The sequence below is a fragment of the Cucurbita pepo genome, chromosome 1 (genome assembly GCF_057944985.1).
Source record: "Cucurbita pepo subsp. pepo isolate OVF chromosome 1, ASM5794498v1, whole genome shotgun sequence".
NCBI classification, from domain to species: Eukaryota; Viridiplantae; Streptophyta; class Magnoliopsida; order Cucurbitales; family Cucurbitaceae; genus Cucurbita; species Cucurbita pepo.
In genome coordinates this window covers 2,673,223-2,693,183 of record NC_141798.1, presented here as the reverse complement: position 1 = coordinate 2,693,183, position 19,961 = coordinate 2,673,223, and the positions used below count along the sequence as shown (strand labels likewise).

The window sequence follows — 19,961 nt, the reverse complement described above, 5'->3', positions numbered from 1 at the left end:
AAAACTCCAACTTTCCTTAATCCCTTTTCTACCCTTTTGTTTAATTTCTAAAATATTAAACTCTTAATTAATTAGAAAAATAAAAATTATAATTATAATTATCCTTGATTAAATTTAAGTAATATTTAGAAAGTGGGCGTTACTGTGGCATTATTTTATTTATATAATGTTTGCTATCGGTGTATAATAAACTTTAAAAAATATATATATATATATTTCAAACCTTAGTATTATCATACCATGTGATATCCACTCACCTAGTACTTGCTTTAACCAACATATGCGACTTTGAGGTCACTCACATTAATACACACCACAAATCACATTAGCATAAATAAAATAAACCAACTTCGCTCGGTACTCACCATAACCAACAGGGTTGGTGGACGGAGTGGAAAATACCCCATTAAGAGGAGAATGAGTGATGTAACGTCCCAAGTCTATGATATTGTCTTCATAAGCTTTCATGGGGTCTCGTACCAATGGAGAGAGTATTCTTTGTTTATAAACTCATGATCATTTCTTAAATTAGCAGATGTGGGACTTTCATTCATCCAACAGGACCCAAAAAGAACAATATCTACTGGTGATGGGTTTGGGCCGTTACAAATGATATTAGAGCCAGATATAAGGTGATGTGCTAGCGAAGAGGCTGAACCTCGAAGGAGGGTGGACACGAGGTGGTGTGCGAGCTAGAACGTTGGGGTCCGAATGAGGTGGATTGGGAGGTCCCACGTCGATTGGAGGAGGGAACGAGTGACCGGGAGAAGAACGAAACATTATTTACAAGGGTGTAGAAACCTCTACAAACACGTTTAGCTGAAAGAGAAAGCTTAAAGAAGACAATATCTGCTAGTGGTGGACTTGAGGTGTTGCACGTGAATGACCTTGTTAGCTAAATGGGGACAAAAACGTAGACCAGTCCGTCCCCGACTCTGCTAATCCGGTCGTTATCTTAAAAAAATAAAAAAAAAATAAGAAAAGAGGAAAGAAAATTATTCCATTAATTTGGTCTTTAGTTTGACTAGAGTGATTCAACCATAAATATGACGACTTCAGCTCCTTCAACTATCCTTCCATTCTTACCAAAACCAGAACACTCAAGAAAAAAAAACAAGAACACGAACAGAGATAGGGATTTTCTTTACCTCTTGGCTGTGTTAAATCATGTCCAGCCCCAGCGATTGGCTTCAATTTTACCATCAAAATCTTTCTACCACGGCGGCCCCACCACCTCCTTCCGATTTACCCACCTCCTCTGCAATGATCTTTGCAGAACGAGTTTCTGACGCCACCGCCGTCCCCACTACTTCCGCTGCTATTATCGGAAGTTCGGCTGGAAACACCGGCTTGAATCCGGAAGGTCGTGTCGGAAAGCCGATTCGTCGCCGGTCCAGAGCGTCACGGCGGACTCCGACGACGTTGCTCAACACGGATACGACGAATTTCAGAGCGATGGTTCAGCAATTCACTGGCGGTCCGACTTCTTCTTTCGCCTCATCGATTTCCCCCAATTTTCCGCTAGGGTTCCGCGGGATTTGTCAATCGAATTTCGGCACTCCACCGAACGCCGTGATTTCTCCACCGTCTGATTATCTACAACCGCCGCAGTTTTATCATTCCAACCCCCAGCCGTTCATGTTTCCGGCCGCTGCACATGGCGGAGACTTTATGCAGAGGATATCCGTTGCGAGGCCGGCTAATGACGGAGCCACCGGAGATGGATTTCTGATGGAAAGTGCGGTTTCTTCTCAAATTCCTACCACCGGAGCTTCTGCAGATTCCTCCAACAAGACCAATCACGGTAATGGTGGCTCACTGTTCTGACTCCGGCGAAGGAACTCCGACGCCGATGACTGATCCGATTAATTTTATAGAGTTTGTAGAAATATCTGATAATTTTATATATTTTAGGATTTTCTTAGTTTTTTCTTTGGTGGGTATATTGAGATAATACTAGAAGAAATGGGAATTTGGCTTTTATTTATTTATTTATTTATTTATTTTGATTTTTCTTATTTTGTGATTAAAAGGGAGTTAAAGGTTTTATTTATTTAATTTTTCCTAAAATTTTATGCATTTTATTTTAATGGACGACATAATGGGAGAAGTTTTGACCGAGCTAGGTCCTCTTATAGTCATATGCTTATTCTAGAAATTACTCTTTAGTAATTTTGTTCAGTTATGGCTTTGATCGGGAACATCAATTTTCAGTTGAAATCTCCTCTATTAAAATTTCGATAGAGAAAGCAACATTATAACAATTTTGATAGCATATAACCTAAATAAGAAGACGAGACTTAGATTGTATTCAATGACCAGGGGCATATATGTAATTTCACAGTTTACTTTGCAATACTTACATCTCAATCCTTATCAAAGGGTTAATAAATAAAATGTTTTCCACATGGGTATTTTATATTAAAAAAAAAAAAAAAACTTGTAGGGATTTTATTATTTTTTTTATTATTCTTTTGTCACGCTAATTTCATGTGTATGATTCTCCATTCAAAATTAATTTTAATAATTTTGATTTTATTAGTTCATCTCAAATTATATATATATATATATATATATATATATATATATATATATTTCTGATAGATGTTTGGAATTAAGACATATTTAAGCATTTGATTTTATTATGTTAGCGAAATAATAATAATTAAAAAAAAAATCTAACAAGGTATTTCAAAACTGGAACAAAACACCCTTTAAGGGTGTTTTCGGGGACGCGTTTGAAAAGTTTGAAGGGTAGCCCGAAAGGGAAAGTCTGAGAGGAAAAGCGCAAAGATCACAATATTTGCTAGTAATGGATCTGGGCAGTTACATTTCAAGCTCGTGATTCATGTAAAACCATTAAAATATTGACTTTAAGAATAAATCATCAAATAAATTATTTTAAAGAAAATAATAATTTTTAATTGTCGCGTGCCCTTCAATGTACTAAAATATGTATATTGGTCGGGTCACTAAAAAAAGGAGGGTATACTTGTATAAACAGTGACTTTCAATTCTTTTAAGCTTTTCTATCTTCAAAATCGCTCTCATTCATACGAGAGCCAAATTAATAAAAAAGAAAATTCCATTTTTACCCTTGAGGGAGATGACATGAAATAGGATGGAAAGAGGGAGTGAATCTTAGGTAATGCACCACTCATCACACATCACAAAGACCCCACTGAACTAAACCCATTCAAAAGTCAAATCCCAACACTAATGCCCTCATAAATGCCTTATGATTCACTAAGATCTTCATTAACCTTTAATGGTTCAATCACCCCAATTTTGGTCCTCTTTTTTTGTATAATTACTTCAGCCACGTTTGTCTTTGTCAACCAAACATCGTTGGTGCAGAATCCAAGCTTGTTCGCGTGCATATTCAATGGTCTGTGACACAACCAACTTAACTCTACATTAGACCAAGTCATTCAGCTCGACCTTACCTTTACCCAGGACAAAGATCTTTCAATACAACATCGCATTTCATCGTCTCATCTCGATTCCCAATTAACACGACCCACATATCTTGACGTCATCCAAAATTACACGCTGCCATTAGTAAGAAAAAAATAAATATATTTATTTAATTTTATTCCCAACCATTTAGCTTAGTCGTTTATTGTTTCCTTCAAATTTCTATAAATTATTTAATTAAAATTTGATGAAATAAATATTTAAGTGCTTTAAATTTTATAATAAGTTCAGAATTTTGTTAATGCTATATACGATAATAATAATATTTTTATTTTAGTTTATAGATATTAAATTTGGTAACGGAATTTATTGAAACATCGAAAATGGGCTTAAATTCAAGGCCCAAAAGTGAGCCCAATAAGGATTTGGTGTTCTCGTTAGTATTAGTTAGTATTTTTTTATATTATTTTATTGCATTTAATTAATATATAAAAATTAAATTATAAATTATAGTTTTGTAGTGGCTAAAAAAAGGAACAAAAAGTTGGAAAAAGAAGGATAGTGATAGTGAGGTTGCGGGATAAAGGTTGGAAGCAGTGTTCATATTCATTATTCTCTCTTTCGTTTTGTTGTGCAGAGAGAGAGAGAGAGAGAGATCCGCATTCCCCCACTGAGCAGTAAAGCAGTATCAATACTGTGCTGAGATTTTGGAGGAGGAGGAGGAAGAAGAAGAAGAAGAGGTAGAGATTTCAATGGGGGAAGAAATGGAGCAACTGGTAAACATGGGTTTTCCCGACGAACTGGCGGCGCAAGCTTTAGCTGCTACCGGCGGTAAGTCTACTCTCAAAGCCACTGAATGGATTCTCACACATAAATCCTCTTCTTGTTCTTCTCCTTCACCTTCACCTTGCCCCAAGCCCAATCTCCCTATTTCGAACCCTAATGTCCAGCCCAAGCTCGACCGCTTCTTCCTCTTCCAGTCCCGCCCTCCGACCCCGCCCTCCGCTGCCCTTCCTCAATCGGTTCAGAAACGAGACCCTGCTGCTATCGATTCTGACGTTGCTGACCTTAACCTCCCTCAACTCTCCTCTAAGCGTCCGAAACTCTTGTCCTCCTCGATCGTATCGGTACCGGATTCTTCTGCTGGGAAGGGGAATCATCCTCCGGACGAGCCTCTGTCGGAGCGGATGCGGCCTCGAAATGTCGATGATGTGGTAGGGCAAGATCATCTACTGGCGAAGAATTCGATACTTCGTTCTGCGCTGGAATGTAATCGATTGCCTTCGATTATCCTTTGGGGTCCGCCTGGTACAGGTAAGACCTCCATTGCCAAAGCTATTGTAGGTTCCACTTCTTCTTTCTCTCAGTCTTTTCGATTTGTGTCCCTGTCTGCTGTGACTTCGGGCGTTAAGGACGTTAGGGATGCTGTTGAGGAAGCTAGAAAAACTAGAATCAAGAACAATAAGAGGACTGTTTTGTTTCTGGATGAGGTTCACAGGTTCAACAAATCCCAACAGGATTCCTTTTTGCCTGTCATTGAAGATGGAAGCATCATCTTCTTGGGTGCCACTACCGAGAATCCTTCTTTCCATTTGATCACCCCTTTGTTGTCTAGATGTAGAGTTCTTACACTTAACGTATTGAAACCCCACCATGTTTCCGTGATTTTAAAACGAGCTATTGATGATTCTGAGAAGGGACTAGCTCGAACTATTTCCATGTGGGTTCAGGTTGGGGATGAGGCCATTGATTTCTTAGCTGCTAATTGTGATGGCGATGCCAGGACTGCTTTGAATGCATTGGAGATCTCTGCTATCACTGCTGCAGCCCGATCCAACCCCGCTCAAATTGACGATTGCAATGTAGAAGATGCCAACGGGAATGCCGTAAGGAATCGAGGCGACACGGCCTCATCATCGTCTGGGGCCGTTGTTACTCTTGATGATGTGAAGGAGGCACTCCAATGTAAGCATCTTGCTTATGATAAAGCAGGGGAGGAGCACTACAATCTCATAAGTGCACTTCATAAATCCTTGAGAGGGAGCGATGCAGATGCTTCAATTTATTGGTTGGCAAGAATGTTGGAAGGTGGAGAACAGCCTCTGTATATAGCTAGAAGACTTGTAAGGTTTGCAAGCGAAGACGTCGGGTTGGCCGATCCATTGGCTCTGAATCAGGCTGTTTCTTGCTATCAGGCCTGCCATTTCATTGGCATGCCCGAGTGCAATGTCATTCTCGCGCAATGTGTGGCTTACTTAGCACTCGCCCCGAAGTCGATTGCGGTGTACCAAGCCATGGGAGCTGCACAGAAGGCTGTGAGGGAATCAGTTGGGCAAAATGAAGGTGTGCCTCTTCATCTTAGGAATGCTCCAACAAAGCTGATGAAGGAAATTGGATATGGGAAAGGCTATATTTACACCCCAGACAATCCCTCCGCAGCTCAAAGCTTTCTTCCACCATCTCTTCAAGGTTACAAATTTCTCAACTGGCCAGAATCACAAGGTACACAAAAATGACCAGTTAACGGTAAGTTTGCTGGTGAATACCTGTTTTTTGGGACTTTTAACTTTCTTTTTGTGGAGCTTTAAACATTTTAGTCCTTTTTCTGTTTGCCATTTTCTTGGCAGGTCCTTATCATTGCATTAATGTTGATGTTTGAATGTAATGATGAATTCTGTGTGCCCCATCTGTCTATCAATGCCTTGATTTTGTATTGTTCCATGCCCTCCCTCCCTCCCTCCCTCCCTCCCTGCCCCTCCTAAGAATCTTATCAATAATTTGATGAAAATGACTGTTATGAATGAAGATGTGGGCTTATAAACATTACTACAAATGGTAATGGGTTTCTTTGTTTAGTTGTTTCAGTCTTGTATTGTAAGAACTTAAGAAAGCTAATTGAATATGAATGTGAATGGGTTCATTTTTGGACCTAAAGGCTGGCTTGGCCTTGGCTGCTGCAGCACAGTGGCTGGCTGATGAATTAGCGGCCCATATGGAAAATGTTATCCTCCATGGATGAGGAGAGCTTCCCCTCTCATCAACCATGGCGGCGCTACATTCATCCAAAAGCCTCGCCGGAGCAGCAGCAGCTGCAACTGCAACTGAACTGGATGATTTGATTGCTCATTAACACATCAAAAATCATGTGGGGATCTCTGTTTAATGGAGCAAAATTGAGTTGATGTGTTGCTTAACTGTTGGATAGCTCATAATGGAGCAAGCAAGACGACTATGTTGCAGGCCATGATGATGAAGTTGGGCTCATAATAGATAGCTCATTAAGAATTATCCTCTCCTTTTATTTTGTGGAGCACAATATATTCTATTATCCCCTTGCGTGTGATGGTGACTATTGAATCTTTATTCCACCTATACTTCCAATTTAATGGCAATAACTATGTTAGTACCCTCTCATATTTCGATTTTTGGCTATCTTTCAGCTATATCTTTGATAGTAGATAGCCAAAAATCGAAATAACACTCTCCCATCTCAGCTATCCTGGCGTCTCAACTTAGATAGCTTTGTCTTTTTTCGGTCATCCAAATTTTTAGATAACCCAACTCATACAAGACCCATTCATAAAAATCCAAACTTTTTACTCAAAAAGTCTTCATTAGCCACTTGTCACATATAATTATCAAAGCTCTACCTGCCCTTTGCTAACCGAGCTCGACTATTTTGTGTATTCACGCAACATCTTATTAATACGTCACATCTTAGACATTATTTATTATTATTATTATTTGGTTCAATAATGTTTGAAAATATGGTGCCACATATAATTCAATTGACATTGAAAATTGTTGAACAAAATTTGGAATTCTAAAATTTATATTTTCTTATAAAAATAAAATATAAAAAATCTGTTTAGGCTAGCCACAGTGGGCCCATAGGTCCATTATGGATGCTATCACAAGGCCCACTGTTTCTTAGTTGGCCCCACTTCTTAAATTTTCATGTTATCCTATATATTACATATCGGTGTTTCTTTTTTTCTTTCAATTATTACTTTCTTTTTAATTTTTTTCAACGTTCAACGAAAATGGTGGGATGCAAGCGAAAGGCAACAATAACGACTTACATCATATAACTATCGGATACGAAAAAGTTGGTAAATAAAATATATGAATGATCCAATACTACAATAAAATAATTAAAAAACAACTTAAAAGATCTTAAAATTAATATCTATTACCAATCTTTTTTCAATAATAAGAAACTACAAAAGTTATTGCGGCGCCCTCCCCTCTGTGTAAAAGAAAAAAGAAACAGATAATTCCTATTTTACCCTTTCCCCCTTTAAATTCGTATCACCGTTTTTTCGACTTCTAAGAAAATTGCAGGTTTTTCACTCCTTTTCGGATCATGGACGCCATTTTTTCCCCTTTCCTCACCGGCGGAAACCTCCTCCTCTCTCCGCCAATCTCCCCCGCCCGACCGCCCTTTTCTATGGCCATAACATCCGTTTTTACCGAAGAAACCCCCAAAACCGTGAAAAAAACGAATGCCGATTCTCCATCTCCCCGACGACCTCCTCCTCCTGCAATGGCGAAGGGTCCTTCCACCACACGACTCGAACCATCTTTACCCGCGAGGTTTTTCAATGCCTTTGACGACCTGATCAACAACTTCATAAACCCGCCGGTCAGTCCGTCGGTCGACCCACGGTACGTCCTTGCCGACAACTTCGCTCCGGTGGACGAGTTACCACCGACGGAGTGTGAAGTCATCCAAGGCTCGTTGCCTTCGTCTCTCAACGGCGCGTACATTCGTAACGGCCCGAATCCGCAGTACCTTCCCCGTGGGCCCTACCATTTGTTCGACGGCGACGGGATGCTTCACTCGCTTCGAATCTCCAACGGCCGAGCCGTTCTGTGCAGTCGTTATGTCAAGACTTACAAATACACTCTGGAGCGTGATGCTGGTCATCCTGTTTTCCCCAATGTTTTCTCCGGCTTCAATGGACTCACAGCCTCCGCCGCGCGGGGCGCCGTCGCAGCCGGCCGGGTGTTAACCGGCCAGTACAATCCGGCGAACGGCATTGGCCTTGCCAACACTAGTGTCGCTTTCTTTGGCGACCGCCTTTACGCCCTAGGTGAGTCCGATTTACCGTATTCGATCCGATTGGCTCCGAACGGCGAAATTGAAACTCTCGGCCGCCAGGATTTCGACGGAAATCTGTTTATGAGTATGACGGCTCATCCGAAATCCGATCCCGATACTGGTGAAACATTCGCGTTTCGGTACGGTCCTCTGCCTCCGTTTTTAACCTTCTTTCGATTCGACAAAAACGGAGCCAAACAGTCCGATGTGCCGATATTTTCGATGAATCGACCTTCCTTCCTGCACGATTTTGCAATTACGAAAAAGTACGCTGTATTTACAGAGATTCAGATTGGATTTAACCCTATGCTGATGATAATGGAAGGACGATCTCCAGTTGGAACAGATCCATCGACAGTTTCAAGAGTAGGACTAATTCCTCGATACGCTAACGACGAATCGAAGATGAAGTGGTTCGATGTACCTGGATTTAACCTGATTCACGCCATTAATGCTTGGGATGAAGACGACGCTGTGGTTCTGCTGGCGCCGAACATTCTCTCCGTCGAACACACGCTGGAGAGGATGGATCTGGTTCACGCCTTAATCGAGGAGGTCAGAATCGACTTGAAAACAGGAATAGTTACGCGGCGGCCATTGTCTACCAGAAACCTAGACTTCGGAGTGATAAATCCGTCGTACATCGGGAAGAAGAACAGGTTCGTATACGCTGGCGTTGGAGATCCAATGCCTAAGATATCGGGAGTAGTAAAGCTCGACGTGTCTCAGCAAGAACGCCGAGACTGCATCGTTGCGAGTAGGATTTTCGGGCCTGGTTGCTACGGCGGCGAGCCGTTTTTCGTGCCGATGGAAAGGGAAAGTTCCGACGAGACGGCGTTGGAGGAAGACGACGGATATGTTGTCTCGTACGTTCACGACGAAAACTCCGGCGAGTCGAAGTTCATCGTCATGGACGCCAAGTCGCCGAAGCTCGAGATTATCGCTGTCGTGAAGCTGCCGCGGCGGGTCCCTTACGGCTTCCACGGATTGTTTGTGAAAGAAACTGATCTCAATAAGCTATGAAATGAAATTAACCAACAATAATTTTAGGCCGAACCGGACCGCTCGAGTCGGTTCTCCGCTTAGATGGGTCATCATGAAGTAGATTTTGTATACCCATCTTCTTATATATATATAGTCTTAGACCATTTCACAAATTATTTTTATTTTTTTAGAATTTGTAATTGTAAAAATTATTGGTAAGTTTTAGGAGGTTTTATTATAATCATAAAGTGGTATTTTTGTTGCTTCTTGCACCCGTCAACCTATCACTGTCGTTCTCGGCTAGGGCCATAGTGATGTAGCGCTTCAAGTGCATGCGCCTATGCCACACTTGTCTAGGTCCTTGCATAGTTGGATGGAGCCACTCGAGGGTCGCCAGTTCTTTTGTGACAACGTGAGAGTCACAACCTACTCTCTTTACTGAAAAACTTATCATTTTTGTACAAAGATCTCATTTTTCTTCTTTTCTGAGTATTTTGTTGAGTCTTAAAGTATTAATTATTATGAGGCCTATTCATGTCGGGATATGTCGAGGCTTTAACGGGACTATATATGCACATCTACTTCTCATATAAAAATTGTTCCTTCAGATACAGAAAGAACTCCTAAATTGAATTCATGAACCTCTATGCAAACCTTTTCCATATATATTATCTATTCAAGAGTCAGAAAAGCAATGCAGGGGGGAAGGGAGTCAAATTAGTAGTGTCTACCAAAATTTCTGAAGTCTGCTTCTTCTAAACCCTCAGCATCTGTGTGTTTCATTGGCCAACGACGAAGAAACATCCTCTCGAGATTGCGATCATCTACACTTTGAAGCCTGCTTCTTCTAAACCTTCACCATGTGTGTTTCAGCCGACGTCAATGACAGATCCTCTCGAGATTGCGAACGTCTACTTTGAAGGCGCATCTGACTACGACGTGGGGTCCAGAACGAACCGACGCTGTTATTGTCAAATTGCATTTGGCCAAGACTATTTGAAGAATAGCTATGCGAGACCATACTGCTGGATGACCGGTGCATGGATGACTCCATAAGTTGGATGCCACTACTGCTGCCAAAGCCATGTCCTAAGCCAAAGGGTCTTTCTTGAGAGCCTTTAACTGTTGGACTCAGTGGCATCTTCACTCTGCCATCCCCTGTCACACCATGTTTGACATTGCATTCATCATACTTTATACCAAAAAGAAGCTATCTTACAGAAAAAGCAGTCGAGATAACTAGATTAGATCCGAAACAATTTTATATACTTGTATAGATGTGCGAACGACCGAGTTATTTTCAAGCTTTGAATGGTGCTTAAAATGATATTCGGTTTGAGGATAGATAAAAATGCATCTTCTACTTGTTGCACAAGCCTAGTATTTTACAATGATGCAGAAAATGCATTCAAATGTGTACAACCCGAAGACAAGTTATAAAACAACGATGGAGATTCAAACTTTTGATCTTTTTAGTTGATGGTATAATGCCTTAACCAGTTGAGATGCCCTTAAGTTAGAGAGTAACCGTTTCTTTTTTAGCTTTTCAACTTCCACAAGATCAGATGAAGATATATCGATCCACAGAAAACGTCACGATGACAATAACAAAGCTATGAGAATATGCATTCAGACCAAAAACCATTCTAGTAGATGAAATCTTCATGCATGACAGGTTCCTCCATAAAACGAAATTTTAACATCCCATCAAATCAAAGATTGGCTTTAACACATTCACATTGCTCATGCGACTAAGATATTTCATGATAGGCAAGCTCAACAAGAAGATTCACATATAAATATTAGAACACAGTCAGATATTGCAATGTAAAAACATAAGATATTACAGGTGTAGAAACGTACCAGAACTCATTGGACTCCACCGCTGTAACCGAAAAGGAGATGGAATGTTTAGAACAGATGTGGTAGAGACAGTATTATGCCGGAAAATTGGGAGATAGGGTCTCCGAAAAAATCTAGGTATTGCACTACCTACACAGGATAATGCAAAAAGCAGGAAAAACAATGACGTGAACAAAACGACGATAAGAATTAGAGGATCTATCTTCATTTTAAAAATTTTATAACCATGGAGCTGTAGCCTGGTTGTAACTGCAGACGTTTTCCCTGCCTCCAACAGCGAAACCCCGAGAGTCCAAGTTGTACTCCCCGAACCAATAATAATTTGTTTATCAGTAATATGCAACCCCTCTCTAAGGAGCGAGACTACGTATGGTGCCCTAAAGCAGTATTGCTCAATAAAGGGCTGTGGAGCAACACTAGCCCGTGCAACTTCCCAAGGTTTCTCACAAAATTTGTGACCCTTTTCTAATACATCATCAAGTGCAGCCTCTGAAGTCAGATTGAAAAATCGAAACACCACGAAGAAACCAGAAATGGCATAAAAATTCCCATACGGTGGAGGGTAGTCATTAGTTATGGCACATGGTTGCACATCACAATCAAGTCCAGCGCTCGTATTTGACCATTCGGAAAAATTTACTGCAACTTTAGCAAGTGCAGAACATTCTTCCCAATTCGGAGCACCAATCAGCCTTAGAGAAATTCCTGAATTACCTCCTCTACCCAACAATTTTCCACACTGGTTACAGGTATACTTCTCATTGTACCCAGAATGCAGGCAAGGGTGGTTAAGCTTAAAATTAGACAGGTCTAGCTTTTCATGTTCTTGAATCCTTCTTAATAGATGGACAACAGACTTCCCAAATGCATCGTTTAAACCATAGCCGGTAAGCGAATAAGCATTAAGATGATAATCAACATTTCCAATTCTAATGTTCAAACTCGACTCATTTCGTTCCTTGCTTTCAAAAGTTACTTGCAAGGAAGACCCTCCCAAATCAAGTGCCCCATATGTTAGTTCCCTTGGTTTAACCCCCAACAATTGTTTTTGATAGTTAAGGGCAATCCATCCATAGTAAGCCTCTTCTGTACCTGTAATGGTTTTAACCCATTCTCTCTGGCAAAGAAAGCGCGAACTCTTTAATATAGACCAAGCATTGTCCAGAATCCATTTCGAATCTGCAGGTGGTAGTTTTCTAACTCCAGCGGTCGCATAGAGGAAAAGAGAAGTGCTTTCATGGGCACGCTTAGGAATCTGCTTCTCAGCCCAATGAAGCAGAGGTTTAATTGCTTTCTTCAAACCAGTCACATTACGAACCAACTTATCAAGCCCTGGTTCTGTTTCCATTCGATCATAAGCCCGTCCGCTCTGAGACTTCGATTTCTTCTTCTGTCCAGTATATGACCTGATGGCAATGGGAAGGGCTCCATCTTTCTTATAATTAATGTTTGCTTGATATACATAAGCTCGAGTGCCAGTACTTCCACAGTCAAGCACCACAAAGTATCTTGGTGTTCCTTGAGACCAATATGAATAAATATACATAGAAACCGTATAAATTAGAAAACAAACGAGCAAAAGACACAGAAAAAGAACAATTGTTCGCACCAACTTCTTGATCGGCCAACGGGAGGAGCCTCCAGGCAATGCCTTCTCCTTCGAGAAACTAGAGCCAGCATTCTCTCGCTGGAGCGGTCTAAAATCAGAAGCTGCATTCCCAAGTCCATGATTACCCTCTTCGAGATCAAGTCTACGGTAAGCAGAGAGATCCTGAAGAGACGATGAAAGCCTTATATTGTTCTTAAGCGCAGGACTTGAAAATCCAGCAACAAGAGGAGGCGAAGAATCGATCAACGGAGGCGACGATGATTTATACGCATCCGTAGAAGACTGTCGGCCCGACAAACGACCGGCTACAGACGAGAGAACATCCCTAAATCTACCCAACACCATTTTTCTCTGATTCGGCACAAAACTTCAATAATTCCTCAGAAACGCACCAAAATCCTTCATTATAACAACTGAATTGCGTAACTCTAGATCACAGTGATCCCCAAAAACCACAGTAGAGAGAGTGTGTGTGGGGATGTTAAAATTGAAGTTCGTCCGCGGATTGACTAGAGGGGTCGATTAAAAAACATGGCGAGAAATCACGGTTCAGAAGTGCATTGAACAGAATGAATGGGAGAGAGAGTTTAGGTTTAAGGATTAAGACTGACCTGAAGAGCAGATTATGAATTAAGATTACATCGAAAATGGCAGTTTGGATTGAGAGAATTACAGTTTCTCCTTCTTCTTCGCCGCTTTCTGGTCTCAATCTCATCAGACGATCAGATTCAGATCCACCTTCAGCGACAACCTACTCTGCCAGCAAGTGCCATCGGACCAAACCCCTCTTCCTCTTCCTCCCTCTTTCTCTATTTTTCTTTTTAATTAAATTTTAATTTCACTTGTATTTTCCCTTTCCACTCTTCATTAAAAAAAATAATAATATTAAAATCTAAATATTTTTCAGATAAATTATATATATATAATCCAAAGCTTTTATTATCTCAAAAATTATAATATTTTCTCCGACTTTTTATAAATATTTCAAAATTATCTCTAAAGGTATAAAAACATTCGCATATTGAACAAAAATAGGGTAATTATCTAAATTTATATGTCGGTGATATAATATTTTTTAAATTAAATTTAAAATAATGAACATTCTTGGTATACTTTAGAGGTATTTTCTAGAATTTAATTTAATTTTTTTCTTACCATAAATATGAATTTTTATTAAAATAAAATTAATTACTCATTAGTTTCAATTTAAAATTTTGTTTTTTTCGTAATGGGTTTGGACACGATGATTCAATTAATGTTTTTTTTTTTTTTTTTGTTGGGTTGCTCCAATTTTTTATTATTTGGCCCGCTTTCCTAACTAGGCGAGCAGCCCGTATTTTTATATAAAAATTTTAAGATATCTATTTGAGTCGGAGATTAATCGAAAATATTAAATTAAATAATCAAATTGAAATTAAATTAAACGGTCGAGAAAATTATGATATGATATGATATATACCTGTCGGGATCATAGAAAACAAATAACAAAAACATATAATTTTACCAAAAAAGAAACCCTAAGATTTTCATCTCAATCTGACCCTATGAAGAGCCAAATACGCAATCAAGCGGTAACCCACCAACATGAGCGCCATAATACAGACACAAACCCACAGCCCATCCAACCCGACAGATTTAACGGCCGGGAAATCCGCCACCCGACAAAGCTCCCCATTCCGACACTCGTAAACGTCGTCGTTTTGATACTGCACACCCAGGAGCAGCTTGTAGCAGTAGTAGCTGTAGCTGAGGTACTTCATCCAGAGGATGAAGGGGGGGATTTGTTGGATGTAGTAGCCGCCGGCGATGAGGAAGACGAGGGTGGTGACGGAGGCGAGGGTGGTGGCCTGCTTGACGTCCATGAGGATGGCGCCGAAGGCCAAGCCGAGGCTTTGGGAGACGAGGACGCTGTAGAGGACGATGAGGAGGGAGAGGAGGAAGGTGGGTGGGTGGGGGTCGAGGCCTCCCATGAAGTAGATTATGAATACGAAGGCTGTGGGGAGGGCCAGCTCTAATGGGAGGTCGCCCACTGTGCGCGCTAGAAAGTAGGAGGACAGACGGTACATGCCGGATGAGCGCTCCTTTATTAGCATGCTGCGCTCTTGTGGGAATGTGAACACTGCGTTGTACAGTGGGTAGAACCCCCAAAATACTGAGAAGAAGAACAGCAACGCTATCTGAAAATGTCAAAATCAACCGACCATTGTCAGAACGGAATCAGAGATGTAGATTATATTTTCAGTCTCAGTCTCCGACTCCATCCAAATCCCGATTTCGTTTACAATCTTCAAATATTGAAAAGGATTTAGAGTGTGACGGGGTCGGAGACGGGGACTAAGAATATAATCTCCATCTCTAACCCCTTCCAAATCCTGATTTCGTTCACGATAATCAAATACTGAAAAGGGTTTAGAGAGAGATGGGGTTAGTGACTGGGACTAAAAATATAATCTCCGTCTCCGACTCCATCCAAATTTTGATTTCGTTAACAATATTCAAATCTCGGGTTCGAATCACGATGTTCAAAGGGTTTAGAGAGAGAAGAGAGAAGAGAGAAGAAAGAGATTCTTACGCGATCTTCAATGTGAGAAGATGGAGTGTGCCACCAAAGGAGTCCACCAAGAAAAGCAACGCTAATGACTTGAAAAATCCTCAGGCGATTGAAGGCGTCATATCGTCTCTCCTTCAGCCCTCTCTGCAACAGCACTCTGAATTGATACCACCAGCTGGTGCACCACTCCTCTGTGCATCTCCTTTCTCTCTCTACACCCACACCACACCATCCACCAATTAATCATCATTCGAATCCAATTCCTCTCTCAAATCATTCATTTTCCTTAAAATCTCTGTTCATTATCCAATTCCATTCCTGTTTTCTATACTTTTTCTTCAATGGGTTTCCTTAAAAATTAAATCTTTTTTGCTTTTGATCCATCTTACTTTAGATAAACAACAAAAAATGTGTTTTTGAATGAGTGGGATTGTTACTTGAGGCATCTTTTGCATAGTTCGCGAAGTTATTGGCATCCAAACTGCAAAGCTCAGCCTTCAAAGTGGAGGAAATGTTCTTGTCATAAGCTGAAATTAGTGCTTCCTTCACTCCCTTTTGTTCTTCTTCTATGTTCTCTCCTCCTTCATTTGCATACTTTGAATCAGGGGCAATTCCTGTCATTAAAAAAAGTTTTAAGCATCACTACACGTGTAATAGTTCTATATTTGCATCAATACGTGTAACACTCCAAGCTCACCATCTATATTTATAAAAAATGTTTGGTTCTCTTCCCTAACCAGCCTGGCATCTCACAATCCATGCCCCGCAGAACCCAGCTTCCTCACTAGCATTCATTCCCTTCTCAAATCGATGTGGGACCTCCCAATCCACCCCCTTCAAGTCCAATGTCCTCGCTGACACTCGTTCTCTTCTCTAATCGATGTGGGACCCTCCAATCCAATCCTTTTGTGGTCAGAGTCCTGGTTTAGCTTACTTTAGCTCTGATACCATTTGTAACCGCTCAAGCCTACCGCTAGCAGATATTCTCTTCCTTAAGCTTTCATTTTCGGGTTTTCCCTCAATGTTTTTAAAACACGTATGCTACAAACAAGTTTCTATATTCTTATAAAAAAATGTTTATTTTTCCTCTCTAATAGACGTGGGATCTTAGAGTAGGCCTTGAGTGTATTAAGAAAAAGAAAAGATTAGCATACCATTTGCAAGATCAAGAAGGAGATCAGCTGGATTGATTGTAATGGAAGTTGAGAATCCAATGGAGGAGAAGTAATCCATGGCAGATGAAGCTGAGCCATAGTAGATAGGGCTGCCTTCCGACAGCAAAATAACCTTATCAAACATGTGGTAGAGGCGGCTCGACGGTTGGTGAATCGTCGTCACGACGGTCCGACCGCCACTCGCTAACCGTTTAATGGTGGTAAGAATTCTCATGGCAGTGGTCGAGTCCAAGCCGGAGGTAGGCTCATCCAGCAACAGCAAGCTTGGGTTAATCAGCATCTCTTGACCAATACTAACTCTTTTCTTCTCTCCGCCGGAGATTCCCCGGAAAAGTGGGCCGCCGATCATACTATTGCGACACCGAGTCAGACCCAACTCGGAGATGACTCGCTCAACGGCTTGGGCTTTGTCATCGGCGGTCAGGGAGGAAGGGAGGCGGAGAAGGGCAGTGAAGAGAAGGGTTTCAGCAACGGTTAAATGAGGGTACAAAACGTCATCTTGGGCAACAAACCCAGTCCGGCGCTTGGTGGCGCCGGAAAATGGCTGGCCGTTGTAAGTGATTTTACCGGAGAGTTTCCCGGATAAACGGCCACCAAGCCCCGTCAAAAGGGTAGTTTTACCGCTGCCGGAAGGGCCAAGCATGGCAAGGATTTCGCCGGGTAAGACAACGCCACTAAGGCCATTGAGAATGGTTTTTTCTCTAGTAGCTTCCAACGAACCACCGCCGCCGCCAAAGCAGCCGCCGCCTCTCCCTTGTAATTTCACTTTGTAAACGAGTTCTTCAAACTGTAAAATTAAAATTAACCACTCCATGAAAATCAAATAAGCTTAGATTAAGAAAATTACAGAAATGAAAGGTCAAAAAAAAAAAAGACCTTGAGAGTAACTGTGAGAAGGGGAAGCTGATGGTGGACATTATTGGTCTGGTAAGCAAGAACGGCGTCGTTCTGAGGATCAGACATTTCCTGGAAACTTGGAAGAGCTTCAAATCTTGTTTGGCTTCTAAACTCTGTTGGATTTGTTGTTTCTTAACTCTGTTTCATAAGAACAGAGAATTGGGAAATGGGTTTTTTTTTTTTTTTTTTTTAATTTTTTTTTTTATTGAAAGCTGAGAGAGCAAAGAAATAAATATATAGGGGAGAGGAGAGAGAGAGAGAGAAATTGAATAAAATAAAATAAAAATAAATAAATAAATAAAGCCTTTTTTTTTTCTGATTTTCTCTCTCCCCCTGATGGGATTCCACCATCTTTGCTTTGCCTCTCTTTTCTATTAGTTTATTCTCTTATTTGCTTTCTTCTCTTTTCTGGTTGGGTCTAGTTGGGTCGAGTTGGTTTGAAATGTCCAGTCGGGTTGAGTTGGATTGAGTCGAGTTGATTTGAAATGACCTTTTTTTAATGGTCAAATGTTATATTGGTAGGCGTAGAAACATATGATTCGATTTTCTCTCTCTAAAGTTACATACTTACCGGTCTATTAGTAAACCTCATATTGTTGTTGTGAGTTCCGTTACATTTAAGGTATATTTATCATTGACTTTGAAAAACATGTTTTGATGTCATTTTTTATAATGGTAAAAGTGATAACAAGACATTAATTATCAGCTCAAAAGTCAAAGTTTGACACATTTTGACTTTGATCCCTATCTAGGACGAGGGACGGGTTGAGCGTCTACTTTTTTTATTTTTTTAAAAAAAGAAATTAATGATTACCAAACTCATGAAGAAAAAGGGAATTCACTTGTTGTGATGCACTTAGTGTTTAAAAATTAGGATTCAACTTCATAAATCATAATCATCATTCATTTTGCCTTCCATTCATCTATTTTTTTTATTCATTAATATCATCATTTTTCCAATAAACTTCATTCATTAACTAAAGTTCATCTTTGTGGATTCTTTGAAAGCTACCTACAAACCCATTTTCTCAATATAATATAATATCTTTTCGGGTAATATAGTTTTCTAGAAAAGTTGTCTCCAGTCAGTTGACTATTTTCGTCCGTTTTATTCAGAGATCAAATATCTTAATCCAATATATATTATATTTGTAAGATCCCACATCATTTGGAGAGGACAACAAAACATTCTTTAATAGGGCGTTTTAAAACCCTCAATGATACCTAACAAGCTAAAGCAACCAATATCTGCTAACGATGGGTTTGAGCTGTTACAAATGGTATTAGAGTCAGATATCTTAATCCAATATATATTATATTTGTAAGATCCCAAATGAGTTGGAGATGAGAACAAAACATTCTTTATAAGGACGTTTTAAAAGCAACCAATATCTGCTAATGATGGGCTTGAGCTGTTACAAATGGTATCAGAGTCAGACACCAAGTCGCGTGTGTCACTGAGGACGTCAGACCACTCAAATCAAAGCTACAATAATTCTTTTCATACTTTTTTTTTTTATGAAAGTCACGTTACGAGCATATTAGATGGAACTAAACAGAGTTTCGATCACTCGCATTTAACAAATAAAATCTTTTAAGAGACATATTCGTAGTAAAAGATATATATATATTAAATTTGGTCCACTCGTTTAAATTTAGTAAGGAGTAAGGAAAGAAACAACATGACTCAGATTCCGACACATAAATATATAAACACATGAAGAGGTTGGGGGAAGAATTTTTTAAATTTGACAATACAAAGAGGGGGCCTCTTGGGCGGTTGCCATGGCTTTACTTTTTGTTGCAGATAAACCCTTTTTTTTTTATGCCTTTTTTTCTTTTTTTCTTTTTTTAAAAAAATTCAATTCCGACTAAGACATCAATTATTATCACATTATCTGTAGGCTTGAGTTGTTATAAATAGTATCAGTCCAACGTTCTGCTAGCGAAGACAATGTACCATTTTCAAACTGGGAGAATGACAGTGATATGTAATAGGCTAAAGTGGATAATATCGACTAATAGTGGTCTTGAGCTGCTATAGATGATATCAAAACCAGACATTGAGCGTTGTACCAGTGAAGACGCTGAGCCCAAAGAGGTGGATTTTGAAATTCCACTTCCGTTACAAAATTTGGTTTATTTAAAAATTTTTAATGGTAATTTTATGAATTATTATTGGATTATATTTTCTTAAATTTTATTATCTCCCTAAAAAAGTGGAAAGAATCATATTCACTAAGTCTCCAACCATGAAATATTTATGGAAATTTTTTTAAAAATTAAATTAAAAAAAAAAAAAAAAAAAAAAAACATAAAACATAAGAACCTTTTACTGGAATGAGATTCTTACAACTTTAA

General features: G+C 39.9%; 5 protein-coding genes across 6 annotated transcripts; 3 read left to right on the top strand and 2 right to left on the bottom strand.

Moving 5' to 3' along the window:
- The first annotated feature begins 991 nt into the window (after positions 1-991).
- LOC111792371 (uncharacterized) lies at positions 992-2,149 on the top strand. The gene has a single exon (XM_023673784.2). The coding sequence runs from the start codon at positions 1,168-1,170 to the stop codon at positions 1,825-1,827; it is 660 nt and encodes a 219-aa protein (XP_023529552.2). The 5' UTR covers positions 992-1,167; the 3' UTR covers positions 1,828-2,149.
- A 1,875-nt stretch (positions 2,150-4,024) lies between these two features.
- On the top strand, positions 4,025-6,138 carry LOC111792356 (AAA-type ATPase family protein). The gene has a single exon (XM_023673763.2). It carries the CDS (start codon positions 4,170-4,172, stop codon positions 5,931-5,933), a length of 1,764 nt encoding a protein of 587 aa, XP_023529531.2. The 5' UTR covers positions 4,025-4,169; the 3' UTR covers positions 5,934-6,138.
- Positions 6,139-7,768: 1,630 nt separating this feature from the next.
- Positions 7,769-9,767, top strand: LOC111793376 (putative carotenoid cleavage dioxygenase 4, chloroplastic). The gene has a single exon (XM_023675255.2). The coding sequence runs from the start codon at positions 7,784-7,786 to the stop codon at positions 9,542-9,544; it is 1,761 nt and encodes a 586-aa protein (XP_023531023.2). The 5' UTR covers positions 7,769-7,783; the 3' UTR covers positions 9,545-9,767.
- A 347-nt stretch (positions 9,768-10,114) lies between these two features.
- Positions 10,115-13,815, bottom strand: LOC111798922 (putative apyrase 7). 2 transcript variants are annotated; one of them, XM_023682285.2, is made up of 3 exons: positions 11,594-13,815; positions 11,369-11,497; positions 10,115-10,663 (listed from the first exon to the last, which is right to left on the bottom strand). In XM_023682285.2, the coding sequence occupies exons 1-3, from the start codon at positions 13,320-13,322 to the stop codon at positions 10,353-10,355; spliced, it is 2,169 nt and encodes a 722-aa protein (XP_023538053.2). In that variant the 5' UTR covers positions 13,323-13,815; the 3' UTR covers positions 10,115-10,352. The 2 variants fall into 2 exon arrangements, with proteins under 2 accessions (XP_023538053.2, XP_023538046.2); XM_023682278.2 differs by having other exon boundaries at positions 11,369-13,486; positions 13,589-13,814.
- A 576-nt stretch (positions 13,816-14,391) lies between these two features.
- Positions 14,392-17,804, bottom strand: LOC111791981 (ABC transporter G family member 14). The gene is made up of 5 exons (XM_023673437.2): positions 17,580-17,804; positions 16,683-17,490; positions 15,966-16,142; positions 15,550-15,740; positions 14,392-15,154 (listed from the first exon to the last, which is right to left on the bottom strand). The coding sequence occupies exons 1-5, from the start codon at positions 17,664-17,666 to the stop codon at positions 14,504-14,506; spliced, it is 1,914 nt and encodes a 637-aa protein (XP_023529205.2). The 5' UTR covers positions 17,667-17,804; the 3' UTR covers positions 14,392-14,503.
- Positions 17,805-19,961: the final 2,157 nt, after the last annotated feature.